Source organism: Ochotona curzoniae, unplaced genomic scaffold (genome assembly GCF_017591425.1).
Source record: "Ochotona curzoniae isolate NIBS_2020 unplaced genomic scaffold, NIBS_Ocur_1.0 scaffold_4701, whole genome shotgun sequence".
In the NCBI taxonomy this organism is placed as follows: Eukaryota; Metazoa; Chordata; class Mammalia; order Lagomorpha; family Ochotonidae; genus Ochotona; species Ochotona curzoniae.
The window spans coordinates 75,093,736-75,112,712 of NW_024467122.1; the positions used below are offsets into that span (position 1 = coordinate 75,093,736).

General features: G+C 55.0%; 1 protein-coding gene across 2 annotated transcripts; it reads left to right on the forward strand.

Moving 5' to 3' along the window:
- Positions 1-1,506: 1,506 nt before the first annotated feature.
- CIB2 (calcium and integrin binding family member 2) lies at positions 1,507-17,628 on the forward strand. Of its 2 annotated transcripts, XM_040968966.1 has the most exons (6): positions 1,507-1,587; positions 9,648-9,682; positions 14,307-14,418; positions 15,329-15,476; positions 16,896-17,091; positions 17,443-17,628. In XM_040968966.1, exons 1-6 carry the CDS (start codon positions 1,537-1,539, stop codon positions 17,462-17,464), a joined length of 564 nt encoding a protein of 187 aa, XP_040824900.1. In that variant the 5' UTR covers positions 1,507-1,536; the 3' UTR covers positions 17,465-17,628. The 2 variants fall into 2 exon arrangements, with proteins under 2 accessions (XP_040824900.1, XP_040824901.1); XM_040968967.1 differs by lacking the exons at positions 9,648-9,682; positions 14,307-14,418 and having other exon boundaries at positions 1,537-1,587.
- Positions 17,629-18,977: the final 1,349 nt, after the last annotated feature.

Here is an 18,977-nt window from a genome sequence, read left to right on the forward strand (position 1 = left end):
AATGTGCCAGAACAGGATCTGAGTACTCAGGATCTGAGAAGGGAACAGGGATGCCTTTGTGGGGTCCAGGAAGGGCTCTGGGCTCCCCAGCACCAATGTGAGAGAGCAGGGAGGCACAGCTGGAGCTTTCTGAAGGCCTTGCAAACTCTCTCATATCCTTGGCATTTCTGGGAATATGGGGCCTTGCAGCATGCATCCACTGTGAATGAACAAGGCTGAGGTGGCCTCGGAAGGCTGCTGGACAACTCCCAGGGTCACTTAATTGCTTCCTGCCCATGGGACAGCAACTGAATGTCTCCGAGGACCCCTGTGACTTAAACATCATGGCCTATGTAGCTGGAGGCTGCTGTTCTCAGTTCCAGCCAACAGTTCCAGGAAGGAGAGAAAACGACTTAATCCCAAGGCACCCCACAAAAGTCAGCTTGAAGATTTTCAACGGTGTAATGGTGGGAGGTAGGAAATTTGTTAGAAATGTAGATTTTTCAAGCCCCAACCTTCACTCACTCACTCACTCAGAGCCTCAGAGCCTCCTCTGGGGTTCCAGACATTCTAGTCTAATGAAGGACAAAAAAAAAAAAAAAAACAAAAAACAAAAACCACCGTATTTGTCAAAAATATTTATTCTCTAGTTGAGACAGAGATCTCCCATGTGCTGGTCCACTGAGTAAATCCACTGCCCAAATGCCCACAACGGCCTGGGCTGGGCCAGGCCAAAGCCCAGGAGGTGGCAGGGGCACAGACTTGCACTATCACCTGCTGTTTCCCAAGAGCAGGAAGCTGGATCAGAAGCAGAGGCAAGCGCTGAACCCAGGCATTCGCATTTGGAAATAGGAGCATCTGGAGCAACAAGTAAACCACTAGGCCAGATAGATGGCGTATTCCGGACAAGGCACGTGCCCCCAGCGGGCACCCTGGCCCTTGTCACACTTCTCTGGACATGCCAAATCCTAGTCCTGGACCACGGTCAGGATGGTCAGGATCCGCTGCCTCAGTCACTCTGGCTTTGGGCCCTGGTGGCCAATTCCCTCCTTTTCAGCAGGAGGAACTGGGCCAGGAGAATGAGCTTGTCCAAGGTCACGAAATGAGAGGAGGACATGCCAGCTTTTGACCCCCACGGTCCCGGGGCCAGGGGGAGCAGGCTCGCCCCGTGGCACACCAGCAGGGGACGGTCCCAGCGCCACGCCCTGATCCTTCCCCGGTGCCGATCGAAAGCGCTGAGCGGGTCCTTCCCTGCGCGGGGCGCCCCGCGGCAGCCGCGCGCGCTGGGAGTGCCTCCCCGCCAGCGCACCCCGCGGCGGGGCCCCAGGCGCGCGACGGGCGCGCGACCCAGGGCGCACGGGAGGCGGAGTCTCCGCGGCGCCCGACTACCCCGCGCGCCACCGGCCGGCGGGCCGCGCGCGGGCCGAGGCGGGGCAAGGCGGCGGGTCCCGGCGCCGGGCGACGCGCTGCCCGCCGCGGGGCCGGCGAGGGCAGCGGGGGTCCGGCGGGCGCGGATGGGAGGCGGCGCCCGGGCGGGCGCGCGAGGACGGAGCCACCATGGGGAACAAGCAGACCATCTTCACCGAGGAGCAGTTGGACAACTACCAGGTGAGCCAGCCCGCCGCGCCCGCAGGACGCCCAGGCCTCCCAGCACCGGTGCAAGTCCTCCCTGGGCGTTCAGCGTGACCTTGGCCCCGGGATCTCCTCCCCCCACGTTGCCGAGTTTGTTTCCCTTTTGGGAGATTCTCCAAGGTGCGCCTTGGTCTGACTTCCTGTCCCTGGGATGTACCCGATTCTCACTGGTCCCGCCTGGTCGGCACCTGCCCCATTCCCAGAAATGGGCTGAAATCCTTCCTGGACTGCGAGGATCAGGATCGCTGTAGCCCTCAGATGCATGTACAGAGCTGGAGCGGGACGCCCAGGAGCTTCCCTGCCCTGGCCCTGCCACCCACCCCGACCTCCCCCTTTTCAGGGCTTCCTGGCAAATTACTCAAACCTGAAACCTCCTACCTCCCCCCCCCCCCCATTGCCTCCCATCCTTGCAAAATATTCTCTGTGGTAGCAGGATGAAGTCCAGGGGACTCCAGGCTGGCCCTGAGCCCTGTATCGAGCCCGCTGGGAACAGTTGGCAACACTGACCTCTGAACTCACCAAGCTCTGCCACGCTTCTTTCCCTTCTCCTGTGTGCCTCCAGGCACAGGGGGACGGGACTGTGATGGGTCCCTTGGGCACCTGGGTGAAAGGTCCCCCACCAGGGTCTCCATAGTGGCCTATTGCCTTCATGAGTGCTTACCCTTGCAAAGGAAAGTGGGCAGGGTGAGGCCTCTAATGTGAGCGAAGCTAAATTGCCCCTCTGCAAAGCCTTGGCTGTTGATCATTTCCTAGTTCTCCCCACCACCACCCAGGAAGAGGAAGAACAGGGTCCTGTTTAGGGAGCACCTGCTGTGTGTGGTGGATGCCCTCTCTGCATCCTATCATTGCATCAGCTTGGGGAGGGCGATTATTAAACTCTGTTTTACAGAGGAGTGAACTGAGGCTGGGGAGTCAGGCAGAGCCTTGCCCAATCAGAGGCTCTCGTAGGAAACGGAGGTGCTGGCTTGGCTGGAGGTAGGTGATGAGTACCACAGCTCAAGGAGACAGGTGCTGACATCCGCAGTATGGAGCAGGTGTTAGAGCGTGTCCCAGTCGCAGCCATCAGTAGGCAGGAGCAGAGGCCAGCGGATGAGGGGCTTCTGCTTTGCCTGCAAGGGTCAGAACCAGGACAACCCCAGGCTAGGCTCCAGGAAAATGGGTGGGCTGTTGTCCACTTGGGACCCTTAGGGAGGTATTGAAGGTCCTGAGGGGTGGAGACAGCTTGAAGAAAGCTTGGAGGTAGGCCCAGGCAGGCTGTGGGGGAGGGGAACCTGAGTTCCTACTCAGACTGGCCTGGCATTGGGTTACCCGTTGGAGCTGATGCCAGTGTTGGGTTCTCATCCTTCACCAGGCTGGTGGGGGCAGGGGAGGGAGAAATGAGAGCCGTGAAACCTAAGACCACTCCCCTCCTCCACTGCCTCCCCAGCCAGCCAGCCCTTGGCCAGCAGTAGGGAATGGGTGACCCTGCACACGCTTTCTGGAGTGACCTCCAGCAGGACAGGGCAGCTCCTTTTCTAACTGAGCACATGCTGCCTTGGCCAGTTCTCTTGCTGTCTTTCCTTCCCCTCCTCATCTGCTTCCACCCAGGCCCAGTCTCCCCTCGCTGACCCACCAGCGTTCATCTGGGAGGTACCCATGTGCCTGTGGTGCATTCATAATCCCAGGAAGTGTGATGGGCTCAGAGTGGTTAGGGCTTTCTTTCTTGCTCCCTCCTTGGGTGGCCTCTGCCCAGGCTTTGGAGGATGTTGTTGAATGAAAGAATGAGTGAGTAAGTTCTGTTTTCTGTAGGATTGCAGGGAACTCCAGATTGCACTCCTGAAATTCAGGTGGCAGCAGGGCATTTGAGGCTATGTGTGACCCACCTTCTAGGTCTTTCTAGGTCTCACCTTTATACAGGGAGTGACCACCAACCCAGCCATCCTGTGTGTCTGGGCTGTGGAGTGGAGCCCCCGAGACTCCTGTGGACTTCACTTGTCACTGTGTCACTGGCAGTGACCAAGGCAGGGCTGCTGTGCTGGGCAGCCAGCTGCTTCCTCTCTAGCAGCTAAGGGCTACAGCTTGGCTCCCGGGGAGTGTGGGATGCAGAAGCAGGGAGCCCCCTGCAAGAACTTTGGAGAAAGGTAAGGATTTGGTAAGCCTCCAGGGCAGGGGAGAGAGCGCATGCAGGCTTGGAGCAGGGCTCAAGTCCTACCTGGGGAGCTTTCTAGGGTTCTCCACTGGGCAAACACGGCCTGTCCTGTTTCCAGCTGCCTGGGTCCTAGGGTCCACCAGGTCCCTGCCACGTCTCACCACCCTGCCTGGAGCTGGCACTTGTGTCTGAGGCTCTGATCCTCTGCTCTCTGAGGAGTCTGAGGGTACATGGAAATGCAGTTAAAAGATTAAGTCGATTTTTCTTTGAGAGATAGCCAGCTCACTCCCCAAATGTCTAGAGCAACCCAGGCTGGGGCAGGCCAACACTGGAAGCTAGGAGCTCCATCCAGGTCTCCCCTGAGGGTGTCAGGGATTTGAGTGCTGGAGCCATCACTGCTGCCTCCCAGGGTGCTCCTTGAAGGAAACTAGAACCAGGATGGAGGGGATCTGGAACCCCAACACAAGGTCTTCGGTGTGTTGTGCAGACTTTCCAAACAGTGTCTTAACCACTACACTGAATGCCTACCCTAGAAGTTAATTTGGATGCCAAAAACAAAAGGATTGAAATTCATGCATACAAGAGATTTTCAGAAAGAAAGTAGAAGATATGTATGATGAAAAAATTAGGCATGGTGGCTGGCACTTTGGGACAACTGGCTAACCCTCCACGTGTAAGTGCCAGCATCTCCTATGGGCATTGGTTTATGTCCTGGCTGCTCCACTTCCCATCCAACTCTCTGCTTGTTGCCTGGAAAGCAGTTGAGGACGGCCCAAAGGCTTGGGACCCTGCACCCATGTGGGAGATCCGGAAGAGGCTCCAAGCTACTGGCTTCAGATTGGTGCAGCTTCAGCTGTTGTGGCCACTTGGGGAGTGAACCATCAGATGGAAGATCTTCCCTTCTGTCTTTCCTCCTGTCTGTATATCTGACTTTGCAATAATAAATAATTAAAACTTTAAAAAAATTTTAAATCAAACTGATTTTTATTTCTGTTTTCTGAAAACTTTTTAAAAAAATATTTATTTGAAGAGAGGAAGAGGCAGTGAAAAATAAATCTTCCACTGCTGGTTCACTTCCAAGATGGCCACAGTGGCCAGGCCATAGCTGGGAACCTGGAGCTTCATCCGGGTCTCCCACATAGGTGGCAGGGGCCAAACACTTGGGCTGTCCTCTACTGGTTTTTCAGATCGTAAGCAGGGAGCTGGATGGGAAGTAGAGTAGCCAGGACACAAATCAGTGCCCATACACAATCCCAGCACGTGCAGGGTGGAGGATCAGCTTGGTACACCACTGCACTGGCCCCCACTATTCCATTTTACAGATGGGAGGCTCAGGAAGGAGGATGGCTTCTTCCTATAAGTTTAAATAAGACTGTGTGTGGCCAGCAGGATTTCTTCCTCTGTGCTGCTGGCAAGCTATGTCATCTTTATTTATTTATTTTTTAAAGATTTATTTTATTTTTATTGGACAGTCAGATATACAGAGAGGAGGAGAGACAGAGAGGAAGATCTTCTGTCCGATGATTCACTCCCCAAATGACTGCAACGGTTGGTGCTGTGCCTATCCGAAGCCAGAAGCCAGGAGCCAAGAACTTCCTCCAGGTCTCCCATGCTGGTGCAGGGTCCCAAAGCTTTGGGCCATCCTCTACTGCTTTCCCAGGCCACCAGCAGGGAGCTGGGTGGGAAGTAGAGCTGCTGGGATTAGAACTGGTGCCCATATGGGATCTCGGCGCGTTCAAGGTGAGGACTTTATCTGCTAGGCCACCACGCCAGGCCCATCTTTATATATTTTATTGATTTGAAAGAGGACAGGGAGAGACAGAGATCTTCCATTTGCTGATTCACTCCCAAAATGCCCCGCAACAGCTGGGACTGGACCAGGTGCGTGCACATCTCCCACATGGGCAGCAGGACTTGAGCTGTCACCTGTTCCCTCCCTGGGTGAGCAGCAGCAGGAAGCTGGAGTGAGGAGCGGAGCCAGTTGGGGGCTGTGATCAGGAAGGGCTCAGGCGTGACCTTCAGTCCCAGGGCACGGCTGTTCTACTTCACCAAGCCTCAGTTGGCCTGTCTCAGGAGTGGGGAGATGTCAGCTTCCCCTGTGGGCTGGTGATGGGCTTATTCAGAAGCCTGTGTGCCAGGTGAATGGTCACGCATCACCTGATGTGGTGTGCAGCTTAGGCCACATGCAAGGTGGCTGTCAAGATCACTGATGCCTGAATGAGAGCCTGCTGAGGGTCAGGTGTATGGCACGTTTCCTGAATAGCTCTCCCCAGGTGGCTGCCCCAGACCAGACGACCTCACACTTTGGCAGAGGTTAGCATCTTTGGAAGGTTCCTTTAAAATGCAGATTTTTTTATGTGTGGTAGGATCCAAGAACAACCCTGACACCCTCTTAAAAGGAGGTTGTGTGTACAGAGCAGGAGGGGATCTCAGGGTGGAACAGGAGGACAAGAGGAGGTCTGTATCCTAGTCCCGGAGACCCCCGGAGGCCTCCCCAGTGCATTCGCCACAGAAGTATGGATACTTCATGGAGGATTGTCAGTATGGACACCGGGAACTGTATCCTGACTGCCTAGGAGATCACAGGGAATATGAATGCCCTCGGAGGCTGAGAACTCTGAGGTCACTCTTTTCCTATTGGATTTCCCACAGGGGATGACAGCAGCCCCAAACTCTCTCATAGGGTCTGGTGACATCGGAACTACAGCCAGGAGCCCCGGGTGGCACTCAGAGATAAAAGGGTTTACAAATCTCATTTTGGACTCAGGAGAGGAGCTTTCTCTGGTCCTTATCTAGTTCTAGCCTTGGGCCCCAGGCCTCTCTTACACCGACCATCAGGGTTGCTTGTGAATCCCAAAATTAGTTCAGATAGACAGAGACTAATAAAGGTCAGCTAGTTGATAATCACGCAGCTTGTACTGATCAAGCTTCCCATCTGGCTTTTCAGATAGACAGAGAGAGACATAGATATAGGAAGAGAAAGGCTGGAACAGCCAGGGAAAAGGCCAATTAGCCTATAATCGCTCAGCCTGTGCTTACTGGTCAGGCTCCCTATTTGCTTCTCCTGGACTTTACTAGGTGGGATGTAGAGTTAAATTCTTCCTCACTCACTGGGTTGTTGGGAATTTCCCTGCTCACCTGCCTAAAACTTTTCTATTCTTCAATTGTGAAAATGCAAAGTTCTATAAAACCATGCTTAATCACTATATACTGCAAAGTTTAAATAGTGGCTTAATTTCCTTGCCCCCCAAAAACTTTATCAATTTATGACTGTTAATGCTAAACAAGATGTAACAGTATAGAAACTTTGATGTTGGGCCCGGCGTGATAGCGTAGTGGTTAAAGTCCTTGCACGCACCAGGATCCCATATGGGCACTGGTTCTAATCCCTGTGGCCCCGCTTCCCATCTAGCTCCCTACTTGTGGCCTGAGAAAGCAGTTGAGGACGGCCCAAAGCCTTGGGACCCTGCACCCATGTGAGAGACCCGGAAGAGCTCCTGGCTTCTGGCTTCGGATAGGCTCAACTCCAGCCATTGCAGCCGCCTAGGGAGTGAACCTTTGGATGGAAGATCTTCCTCTCTGTCTCTCCTCCTCTCTGTATATCTGGCTTTCCAATAAAAATAAATAAATCTTAAAAAAAAGAAAGAAATTTTGATGTTAAGTTTGTACTTAGCTGTTATACATATGATGGATGTTAAAAAAAGATGCAGATATCTGGGGCTGGTGCCATGGCGTAGTAGATTAAACTTCCACTTGTAACATAGGCATCCCATATGGGTACCAGTTCTAGTCTCTGCTTCCCATCCAGCTCCCTGTTTATGGCCTGGGAAAGCAGCAGAGGATGATCCAGGTGCTTGGGTTCCTGTACCCATAAGGGAGACCCAGAAGAAATTCCTGGTTTCTGGCTTTTGGATAGGCCTCGCACCAGCTGTTGTGATCATTTGGGGAGTGAGCCAGTGAATGGAAAATGTCTCTGTGCTTCTGCTTCTCTCTGTAACTCTTCTTTCAAATATATTTTTTTTAAATGTAGATTTCTTGTGTCCTCCCCAGAGTTTCTCAGGACAGAGCCTGAGAATTAGCATTCCTGCTTGGCCCTCCCTCTGCCTGGGGAAGCTGGTGCCTTTGGCCCAGGCACCTGCTGTGAGGGGCGTGTCTGAGATCAGGGTCAAGGTGAGGGAAGTCTGCCGCTGGAAGGCTTGGCCAGACTGCCTGTACCTGATAGAGGGTTTTAAGATTTATGTATTTATTAAAGATTCATTTGTTTATTGGAAAGACTGAGGCAGAGAGAGAAAGAGAGGAAGATCTATCTTCGGGTTCACTCCCCAAGTGACTGCAATGGCCGGAGCTGAGCTGATCTGAAGCCAAGAACTTCTTCAGGGTTTCCCATGTGGGTGCAGGGTCCCAAGGCTTTGGGCCATCCTCTGTTGCTTTCCCAGGCCACAAGCAGGGAGCTGGATGGGAAGTGGAGCAGCCAGAATGGCCATGTGAAAATGCGGCATTGCTGGGGGCAGCTTGACCGGCTCTGCCACAGCACTGGCCCTTAGTATTTAAATTTTTGAAATTATTGTCATTTATTATGAAAGGCAGAGTGATACATACAGAGACATATCATCTTTCTGCTGAGCTTGTCTCACCAAATGGCTGCAGCAGCTAGGGTTGGGCCAGGCTAGAGCCAGGAGCCAGGAATTCTTTTGGGGTCTCCCAGGTGAGCACCAAGAGTCCAGGCGCTTGTGGCATCTTCTGCTGCCTTCCCAGGCGCCTGAGCAGGCAGCTGAAATCGGAAGAGAAGTAGCCAGGACTTGAACGGGCTCTCCATGTGGGACACCAGTAATACAAGTAGAGACTGAATCTAACTCTGTGACACTACACCTGCCCTCTTCAGCAGGTGATTGAGGTCTGTGGAGAAATCAGCCGCCCGGGGCACTAACCTGAGTCTTACCCTACTAGGCCTGCGCTGTGTGTGTGTGTGTGTGTGTGTGTGTGCGTGTGTGTGCGTGTACGTGTATAGCGGGAATCCTGCTAAATCTTTCCTGGGCCCTACAGAATTGCTAGCCATAGCCAAAGGCAAAGCCAGCCATTCTCCCTGCCCTGGCCCCAGCCTACAAGAAGTCCCTGTGTTTCCAAGGACAAGGTACCATGGGAAGCAGCAGGTGGCTCAGGACACACCAATGGGGCCCAGAAATCCCCCCAGCTGCTGTGGCATTCCAGCTGTTGTGTGCCTCTGGGGAGGGGGGGGATCCTCCCCAAAGTACAGCGTCACTCTCCTGGTGCCCAATGGCGGCGTGGGGAGGCTGGGGGGGAGGAGCGGCTGATCCAGGGCCGGCTTGACTGCCTGCACTTCTGCTCTGCCCTTGGCAGAGCTGGCCCTGCATATGGCCCCCGGAAGACCCCATGGGCTCTGGGTACTGCAGTGTGCCTCTGAGGCCGCCTTCTCAGTACCATGGTGGGCAAAAGTGGGAAAGTGGGAATGATTTTCACGTTTGGGCAGTTCACACGGCACTTCCCTCGAGGCTTGGCTGTGTGGCCGGTGGTGGCGGCTTCACAGACCCGCAGCGCAGCGGCTGACTCCTTGAACAGGCTGTTTTGAGTTGTGAGCAGGGGTCAGCCTGCTGGACACACCAGGATGGCGGTACTCAGATGATATGATCATTGTCACCTTCTCTCCCCATCACCGGGAGCCCAGTGAAAATCTACTCACCAGCAGCCCTGGCCTCAGCCCATGTACTGCATTCCCCTGGCCCAGCTCAGGGGGCTCAGAAGCTTCCAGAGATGTTCTCCAAGCCTTCTAGAATTCCTTGTCTTTGGGTTCCTCCCAGCTGCCTGGGAGGCCCCAGGGCATGGAGGCTTGTCGGAGGGTGGGACAAGGGCCATGCGACCGCTGTGTATGTGTGTATGTTTCCCTCTGCAGGATTGCACCTTCTTCAACAAAAAGGATATCCTCAAGTAAGTGCTGCGTCCTGCTCACTCCTTTGAGGGGAGAAGGAGGGATTGGGGGCGGGGCATGGTGGGGAATGGGCAAGGAAGAACTCCACTTCCTGGGCTGCTGTGTGCACCTGACACCTCCACTGGCTCCCCCTCCTGCTAGCAAGCTGAGCAGGAGGTCTTGCTGCGTGCTGGGCCCCTGTCTGGGCTATCGAGTGGCACTCTAAGCCAGGCAGCCCCTGATCACCTGCCCTGGATGTAGGTGGGTGAGCAGGGGCTGCGGCTGGGGCTGCTTTCCCAGGGACTTACGCTCACCACTCTGCCCAGGGCCCGGGCTGCACTGCCACTCAGCGAGGCCAGACAAGGGCTCAAGCCTCCGGGCTGGTGTCTCTGAGCTGGGCTTTAGTTTCGTGCTATAGCTCTACCCTCCCTCCTTTCTGAGACCACAAGAATCACAACACGAGATGCAGTGCTGGGAAAAGACAACGTGGGCTGGGGGTTCCCTTATGGACAGGCAGGCAGGTGGGGGTCCTCAGAATGTCACTCCTGGGGATTCAGATGCTTCTTCTAACCTCGTGGAGTCCTAGTCCGGAGTCCTCAGCCAGGCTGTATCTGTCCTCTGTTAGGGCCCCCTCCCCACCACTTCCTTTCTGGCGCATGCTCCTCCATCCCTCTCCCATGGTGCCCATTTGCATCCCCCAGCTTGGTCCCTCCCAGCCCGATTCTACCACGTCTCCTTTGGACATTCACTCCCACACTCTCACAGCTTCCTGGGGCCTCGAGGGCTTGTGGACCTAGCTTCCCCCAACTCCAATGCACTTGCCGTCAGACAAGGATGGAGCCTTCCCATGTAGCTGTCATTAGACTTGGCACCTGTAAGGCACTGGCAAGCTGCACAGAGCAGGTGGATGAAGGAGGGCAGGGTGAGCAGCTGTGCCAGCCTCAGGGAGACCCTTGGGGAAGCAGGATTGTGTCCTTGTGCCATGCTCCGCAGGTTGGCACACCAGTGAGGGGAGTGGCTCAGTGGTCAGGCCAGGAGTCTGATCCAGTATAAGAGGCCTTGGAGTGTATCTGAGGGGCTCTCCTACGGCCCTGACCTGCTGGACTTTGTCCCTTCAGCACCGCCCGCACCCATGCTCTGAGCTCAATACTGGAACCGAGGCCAAACCTGAGGTCTTGCAAAGGGGGGGACTGGGCTCCTGAAGGCAGGTGGACACTGCTTCTTGAAGCCCTATCCTGGCCCACACTGGTTCATGCAGGCTCCACCTCTGGATTGGCAATCATAGAAATCCCAGGGACCAGACCTTTGCTGTGCAGAGAAGAGCTCTGGACCCAGTCCCTGCCACGTGGCACCCTCAGCGCTTCCAGTGGCCACACTGGCAGCCAGAGTAACCCAGAGTGGAAGAACAGCACCCGTGGAGGAGCCAGGTGTGGCCATCATAGCTCATCCCACACTCAGCCCCGTGGCCTTCTCTGGCCTGCTGATCAAGCTTCAGTGGGTAGTGGCCTGGATGACTGCACATCACCTCCCTCCAAGGGGGCCCCTGGCCCCAGCCCTGGCTCAGGGACAGGGAGCAGAGTTTGGGGTCTAAAGCCCAGAGAGACCAAGACACAAAGACCTGCCAGAGGCAGCAGCTGGGCCTCTCCCTCCCCACTGGAGCTGCCTGCACCTGCAGCTGGTCAGGAGGAAACTTGAGCGGGACAATGATACCAGTCACAGGTAACCCAGGGACCGTCCCTCATTCCTCCTCCCGGCAGATCTAGTTACTTCCCTGGGCGCAGTTTTTGCACCCCCTACATTGAGCCTGTGTGGGCCGGTACATCCACCTGCTCTCTGTAGGCGGGAGCTCAGTGCGTCCACTCAGCCCCTTCCCCTCGTGTCCACTCAGCACCTTCCCCACCCCTGACCCCCTGCCTACCAGTATAAGATTTTGTTCTCCAGCCAGAATGCAGCCTTTGTCCTCCGGAATGAGAGGCCCAGCTAGCCAGTGTCCCAAGTGTTTGCCTGTTGGTTAACCTTATTGTTTATTTTCTCGTTGTTTTTTTTTTTTTTTTAACTTTTTGCTATATTTTAAAAAGAAACTAATTTTTATTGGAAAGGCAGATTTATGGAGAGGAGAGACAGAAAGATTTTCCATCCACTGGTTCATTCCTCAAATGGCTGCCATGGCTGAGGCTGAGCTGATCCAAAGGCAGGAGCCAGGAGTTTCCTCTAGGTCTCCCACACACAAGGGTGCAGGGTCGCAAGGACTTGGGCCATACTTGACTGCTTTCCCAGGCCCAAATCAGGGATCTGTATTGGAAGTAGAGCCTCTGGGACACTAGTCAGTGTCCATATGGGATGCAAGTGCTTGCAGGTGGAGTATTAGCCTCTTTAGCCATATTACCTGCCCCCATTATGGAATCACTTTTAATTACACCTGTAATACATGATGTTTGTACAAAAATTTAAAAATAAAGCCAGCTAAAGGAAAAACACCACCACTACCACACACACACACACACACACACACACCGCAATTAGGGCCTATAATCCTGCCACCTAGATATAATGCCTGCTAAGCTTTTGGTAATTTTTGTGCTGGTATCTTGCTTAAGCATTTTTACTTATTTTATTTTAAAGTTTACTTACTTGAAAGAGACAGGGAAAAAAGAGTTTACATCCACTGGTTTATTCCCCCAAATGCCCACAACAGCAAGGTCTGGATGAGGCCAAAGCCAGAAGGTGGGGACTCCATCCGGGTCTCCCTGGAGGCAACAGAAGACTCCACTGCTTGAGCCATCACTGCTGCCCCCCAGGGCACACACTAACAGGAAGCTGGAGTCAGGAGCAGAGCTGGGACTTGAACCCAGGCACTGTGTGGGCATTCCAAGCAGTGACTGAACTGCTGGGCCACATGCCTGCCCCAGCATTTTTTTCATGTATGGGTTTATCAAAAAGTCAGAACGTGTTGAATTGTCATACACTTGAAGTTGCTTTTTCTTAGTAAGGACAAACTGTAAAAATAAGTAGGAGCGGGCCCGGCATCGTGGCTTAGCAGTTAAACTCGCCTTGAACGTGCCAGGATCCCATATGGGCGCTGGTTCGTATCCTGGCGGCCCCACTTCCCATCCAGCTCCCTACTTGTGGTCTGGGAAAGCAGTCGAGGACGGCCCAAAGCCTTGGGACCCTGCACCCACGTGGGAGACCCAGAAGAAGCTCCTGGCTCCTGGCTTCAGATTGACTCGACTCCAGGCGTTGCTGCCGCCTAGGGAGTGAAACATGGGACAGAAGATCTTCCTCTCTGTCTCTCCTCCTCTCTGTATATCTGACTTTACAATAAAAAATAAATCTTTTTTTTTTAAAAAATAAGTAGGAGAGCTATAAAAAATGTAGTGGAGTCTAAAAGAAATTAAACAGAGGGTGTCAGTTTCCTGGTATTGTAGGTTAACCTTCTGCCCGCAGTGCTAGCAGTCTATATAGGCCCAGGTTCAAGTTCCAGCTGCTCCACTTCTGATTCAACTCCCTGCTAATGCATCTAAGAAAATAGCAGAGGATGGCCCAAGTGCTCGGGACCCTCAACCCGCATGGGAAACCTGGAAGAAGCTCCTGGCTTCATTTTGGCTCAGTTCTGGCCGTTGTAGCTATTTGGGGAATGAACCAGCAGATGAAAGATCTTTTTCTCTGTGTCTCTCCTCTCTGTAATTATCTTTCAAATAAAGATTAAAAAAAATCTTCTGTGAAAATTGAAAATGGAATCGTCATCTGAGCCAATGATTCTGGCTGGGGATAGAATTCCAGGCGGACTGGACAGCAGAGACATGGTGCGCCTCTGCTCACAGGCAGCTGCTCAGAGCCGCTGAGGTGGGAGCTGTCCCTGTTGGCCGCAGTGTAGGGACAGTGAGCTAGACGTGGCCTGTCCATCTGGCCGAGTGGCATGCTGCCTGCAAGACTTGGGACCCGTGTTCGTGTACAGGGTTAAGCAGAACATTCCTTTGTTTCTGTTCTACTAAGACTTTCACGTTTTAATTTTAAAAACCAAGTTACGTTTGTTTGAAACTCAGTGATCTTTTTGAATCGTTTTAAACAATTCAGAAACAAAGTAATAAGTAAAAGTTAGTCCCTAATTTGTCATCCCTCTCTTCTCCCCCTTCCCAGGGACCACCTGCATTAACAGATGATGCATAACTTTAAAAAAAAATAATAAGTACTTACTTATTTATTTGAAAGGTAGAACGAGAGAGAAGGAAAGGTCCTCCATCTGCTGTTGCGGCCGCAAATGGTCTCATTCAGTCATGGCTGGACCAGACTGAAACCAGGAGTCAAAAGCTTCTTCCAGGACTCTCCTGTGGGTGCAGGGGCCCAAGTACTTAGGCCATCCCTTGTTGCTTTCCTAGTCATGTTAGCAGAGAGCCGGATCAGCAGCAGAGTAGCCAGGACTTAAACTGACATTCTGATATGGTGTGTGGGAGTAGAAACTAGAGACAGTTTCTAGGTTAGGGTCTGTTGCCAGGACAGTGGGCACTTGAGTGAGGAGAAGCAGGGACTTTCAAGGGAGCCAGTGTTAGGTTCCAGGCCCCCAAAGGAGCAGGTGTCTCCCTCACCTGGGCCATACCCCCTACCAGCGCTTTTTTTCCCCTTTTCTTTCTAACCCTCCCCCTCCAGGTTGCACGCACGGTTCTACGAGCTGGCCCCCAACCTGGTGCCCATGGACTACAGGAAGAGCCCCATCGTGCACGTGCCCATGAGCCTCATCATCCAGATGCCGGAGCTGCGGGTATGAGCCAGGCTGGGCACCTGCAAGTGCTCACCTGCATGTGGGTGGGTGCCCTGTGACCTCAGTTCCCGGAGTCACGGAGCACCCGGGCTCAGTTCTGGACCCTCCGGGCTCAGCCCTTTACAGGCCCCTGCTTGCCTGGTTAGGAGAGGGCGTGGAGGCCAGGCTCAAGAGGGCCACCAGAGGCCGTGAGGCCCTCGTGAGCAGGAATCTTGGGCTTTGTCCCCGAGCTGGACCGAGAGCCATGATGTGGGAGGAAGAAGCTGGTGGATGCCTGCCTGGCACCTGCCCTGCCCTGTGGCCCTTGCTGCATGTCTTGGTCAACTTACTGGGCCCCTAGGGACGCGCCTTCTGCCTGTGGTTCTGTCCAGACATGGCCTGAACTGACAGCTGCCTGGGCCTGGGGCTGTCACCTCCCTTCCTGGGGACAGAGTCCTGCGCATGGGAACCCCTGTGTGTGCTGCTCTGGGCCATGGGACTAACCCTTCCACCTCTGGCACCTCATGACTCAAATGAGGCAGTACCTGCAGAGTCCCTTGGGGGTGAGGGGCTCTACACAACCTGCATATCTGGGTGGTATCACATGATGTGCTGTGGCGTGACCTGGTATAATATGACATGATGTGACATGGTATGATAAAGCAATGTGATGTGACATGATGTGATGTGATGCAACATGGTGTGGTATGACATGATGTGATAACAATGGCTACACTAGCGTCATACCCCCACCTTCGTACTCAAGCTCCCTGACCCCTCTAAGAGCCGCCCCCAACCCCAGTTAGTTGGTGTGTGACGGCCATGCCCATTTTCCAGGCAGGGAAGTGGAGGCTCAGAATGGCCTGGACCTCTGGCCCAGGGCTGTGCTGGCTTGCGGCACTGGGCGATGGTCATGGCCGTTTCCCCGCAGGAGAATCCCTTTAAGGAGAGGATTGTGGAAGCCTTCTCTGAGGATGGCGATGGCAACCTCACCTTCAACGACTTCGTGGACATGTTTTCCGTGCTGTGTGAGTCGGCGCCCCGGGAGCTGAAAGCCAACTATGCCTTCAAGATCTACGGTAACGAGTCCCCAGAGCTTGCTGGTGGGAATGGACATCCCGGTTACTCTCCTCCCCATCCCCCAGTCAACCCTCAGGCTGTCGTCTCACCAGCCACCAGAGGGCGCCAGGTACCACGTGTCTTCCACAGCCGAAGGGTGCGTCAGCCACTGAAAGCCTGTCCAGCCTGTGGGGACGCCGAGGCCACCATTGTGGGCTAGAGGAGCTGGGGTGCAAAGCTGTCCTGGGCACCTCCAGCTGCCAGGGCACCCCCAGCTCTGTCTTTCCATTTTCTTATCTCAGACCATTTGGCTGAGACTCAGGTGTGCATGCCGCTGCGCTGGTACTCCTGGGAGGGGCTGTCACCTGCTGGAGATGGGGAGCCCAGAGCATACGGTCAGGATAAGAGCATAGGAAGGAGATCCCCAATTCCCCCTGCCCCATGCTTCCAGCTTGCTGCCCCAGACTGGGGGGTTGGGATAGGGAAAAGGCAGTTGGGGTCTTGGGAACCTGGTGGCCAGCAGGTGTTTCTGAGGCCTCTGGCCAGGGCAGAGACCCATCATGAGAGGTGGGCACTTGAGCCTGCAGCAGTAATACTGAGGAGGGCTCGGGCTGGGTGTGCGGTCTCAGGCAACCTTTCCAACTACCCCTCTTCTCTGTCCATGTGGTGGGGGTTGTGGATGTTCCGCCTGATGACTTTGGCTTTGAGAGTGACCACTCACATGGCCCAGTACCGTTGCACAGCTTGCCCGGTGAGCCAGCAGAGGCGGGGTGGGGAATCTATATCCAGGAGGTTCCCAGCCCTGGGAGCTGGTGTTGCAGCTCAGGGCTGACTCTCAACAGGAGCTGGCTGTGAAGGATGCCCCAGGCAGATGGCAGAGCCTGTGCCAAGGGAGGCCGGGTAGCTAGGCTGAGTGCTGGGGTGGCTGTGACAGTACCCATGGGTCTGCACCTCCATGCTGTGCCCTGCAGAAGGTGGCTGCACCTCTGGCTGGATGTGGAACATGGCTGGCTCTGCAGTGTCCCCCAAACCCCGGCCTTCCTGGGGCATTGCTCTCCTTTGTTCTGGAAGTACCCAAGGACAAAAGGATTCTGTGGCCTGAACTCACAGTTCCCAGGGAGCCCCAGCTTTGAGGCCTGTTTTGGGGGTGTGGCTGTACATCCAGTGCATTGCGAGGTATGGGGGTGCTGTGAACATGCAGAGTCCCCCCCTTTCCTGCCTGTTATCTGGGGATGAGGAGCCAGTGCCCCCCCTTGCTGCAGACTGTGCCTGGAGTTACTCTGGGGGACTCCAGAGGCTGGCAGGAGTCAGGGAGCTGGAGGGGGTGGGGAAGAAGTAAGCAGAGGGCAAGAATTCCCAGGGGGGTCGTGGGGGAGACCCCATGCCCCGCTTCAGTGTATCTGTCTCTCTCTCTCTCTCTCTCTCTGGCGGCCTGGCAGATTTCAACACAGACAACTTCATCTGCAAGGAGGACCTGGAGCTGACACTGGCACGGCTCACCAAGTCAGAGCTGGATGAGGACGAGGTGGTGCTGGTGTGTGACAAGGTCATCGAGGAGGCCGACCTGGATGGTGATGGCAAGCTGGGCTTCGCCGACTTTGAGGACATGATCGCCAAGGCCCCCGACTTCCTCAGGTCCTGCCTCCCCCGCCCCCCGCCCAGGCACTGCAGGTGGGGCCATGGCCAGGCAGCCTCCCCCGCCCCCCTGCCTGTTGTGAGCAGTGGCGTGTACGACAGGAAGCATGGGTTGTCACGTGCCAGGCCCAGCTTCCTGACAATCCTAAGGGCTTCCCGGTGTGATGATGATGGGGGGGGAGGATGGAGAGCTGAACCCCTGGACGGTCCGTTCTCCCTCCCCCCTTGAAACTGCTGGTGTGTGCTCTTCCCTACCAGGCTATGGCGCCTGGGTCCCTGCTCAGCTCTCAACCAGGAGCCTTGACCTGTACAGCCCAGGCCTGCTCACTTGCTCTCTCTCTCTCTTTCCAGCACCTTCCACATCCGCATCTGAGGACTCAGCTGGCTGACACAGGTGGCCCAGGGTGTGTACCAGCCCTGCTATGTGCACGAGAGGATGGCTCCCAGCTCCATGGAAAAGCAGCCTGGGCCTCTGGGGAGTCTACACCTATGAACATTTCCTGTGGCCCTTTCAGCAAAAACAAAGCAAAAATCCCCCTCAAAAAAAAACCTAACCAGGGAAGAGGGGACTGGAGAAGTACCTTCCCAGGGACTCTCCTAACCACCTTTGTACTCCAATCCACTCCCCACCCAGAAATGTCACCCCTGGGAGGGTGACAGCTAACAGAGGTGACAGACTGTGCTATGCTGGCCAGATGACCCCCAGCTGCCGCCCAGGACAAGGTGCAAAAAAAAAAAAAAAAAAAATAGTCGGGGTCTCACCAAGCTATGCAATCTGCATTCAAAACCCGAGGCTGGGCTGCAGCCCAACCCTGCCTGTTCCCCGCCCCAACCCCTTCCCAGCGTGCAGCTGTGTAAGTGCAGCTGTGTGGATTGCTCCGGACACATACTGGTCCCAGGCATGGGAACTCGGGTAGTAAAATGCTAGCATGTCCCACACTTGCTCTCTGCGTCTGTCCTGTGTGCCAGGAGACCTCCAGCTACACCTTAGGAAGCTGTGTGGTTCACTGACAGAGTGCTGCCAATCCCCATGGCACTGGAGCCGAGAAGGCAGACCAGGACAGCCAGTTAGGGAGCTGACAGTCCCTGCGTGGGTCCTGTCCTGTGCTTGGATGAGGGTCAGTGGTGGCAGGTCTGGGTTGGTTAGTGCCGGGGCCTCAGCATGCCTAAGAGATGGGACTGCTGCCCACTACCTCTGGCCAGGCCCCACTCTGTCCAGCTTGGGTGTTTTCCTTTGTGTGGGAGACACAGGGAAAGCAGGACACGGGATGCTGGAAGGCCCCCTTCAGCATCAGGTCTTGATTTGTATGTCTGAGCTGGTTCCTTAGTGGATGAGGTGGCAGGGACATCCTGCAGGTGAGCTGTGGGCACTGCTCTGCATTTGTGCTTCTTATCGGCCAAGAAGAACCTTCAGAACTTGTCAGGCTGCCGGGGGGAGGGGGTGCTGCTGGGCCTGGGGAGCCGTGGACCCAGAGGCCACGACCCTGGCTCAGAGAACAGTGTGGGTGGCTGTTCCTGCAGACCTCCCAGGTGCCCAAGGGGACCGCCTTCAGCTCTGTGGGTTTGGGTGAGGATTCACCCTCCTTTGGCTAACAAGACACAGGAAATAAAGGCTGAGCCCTTCCTCTTATTTCTCAGGAATGTCTCTCCAACCTTCAGAGTTCTCTAGCTCAGCTGGAAGTGGGGGTGCTTCAATGCCCTCATGACATGGGCTAGGGGTTGTGCCCAGGGTGAGAGGGCAGCCAGCAGGGCTGAGCAGTGGTGGAATGTGGCTTTCGAGGTGTTCAGTTTGAGCCCACAGGGAAGGGAAGGGGCTGCCCAGCACCATTGTCCCTAGCGACGGGCAGAGTGTGCTGAGAGTCCAACATCCCTCTGCCTTCCTCACC

Excerpts from the sequence above, each read along its gene's own strand:
- CIB2 (XM_040968966.1), top strand. The coding sequence starts at position 1,537 with ATGGGGAACAAGCAGACCATCTTCACCGAGGAGCAGTTGGACAACTAC. Across the intron at positions 9,683-14,306 it reads AACAAAAAGGATATCCTCAA|GTTGCACGCACGGTTCTACG; the intron begins GTAAGTGCTGCG and ends CTCCCCCTCCAG. Across the intron at positions 14,419-15,328 it reads TCCAGATGCCGGAGCTGCGG|GAGAATCCCTTTAAGGAGAG; the intron begins GTATGAGCCAGG and ends GTTTCCCCGCAG.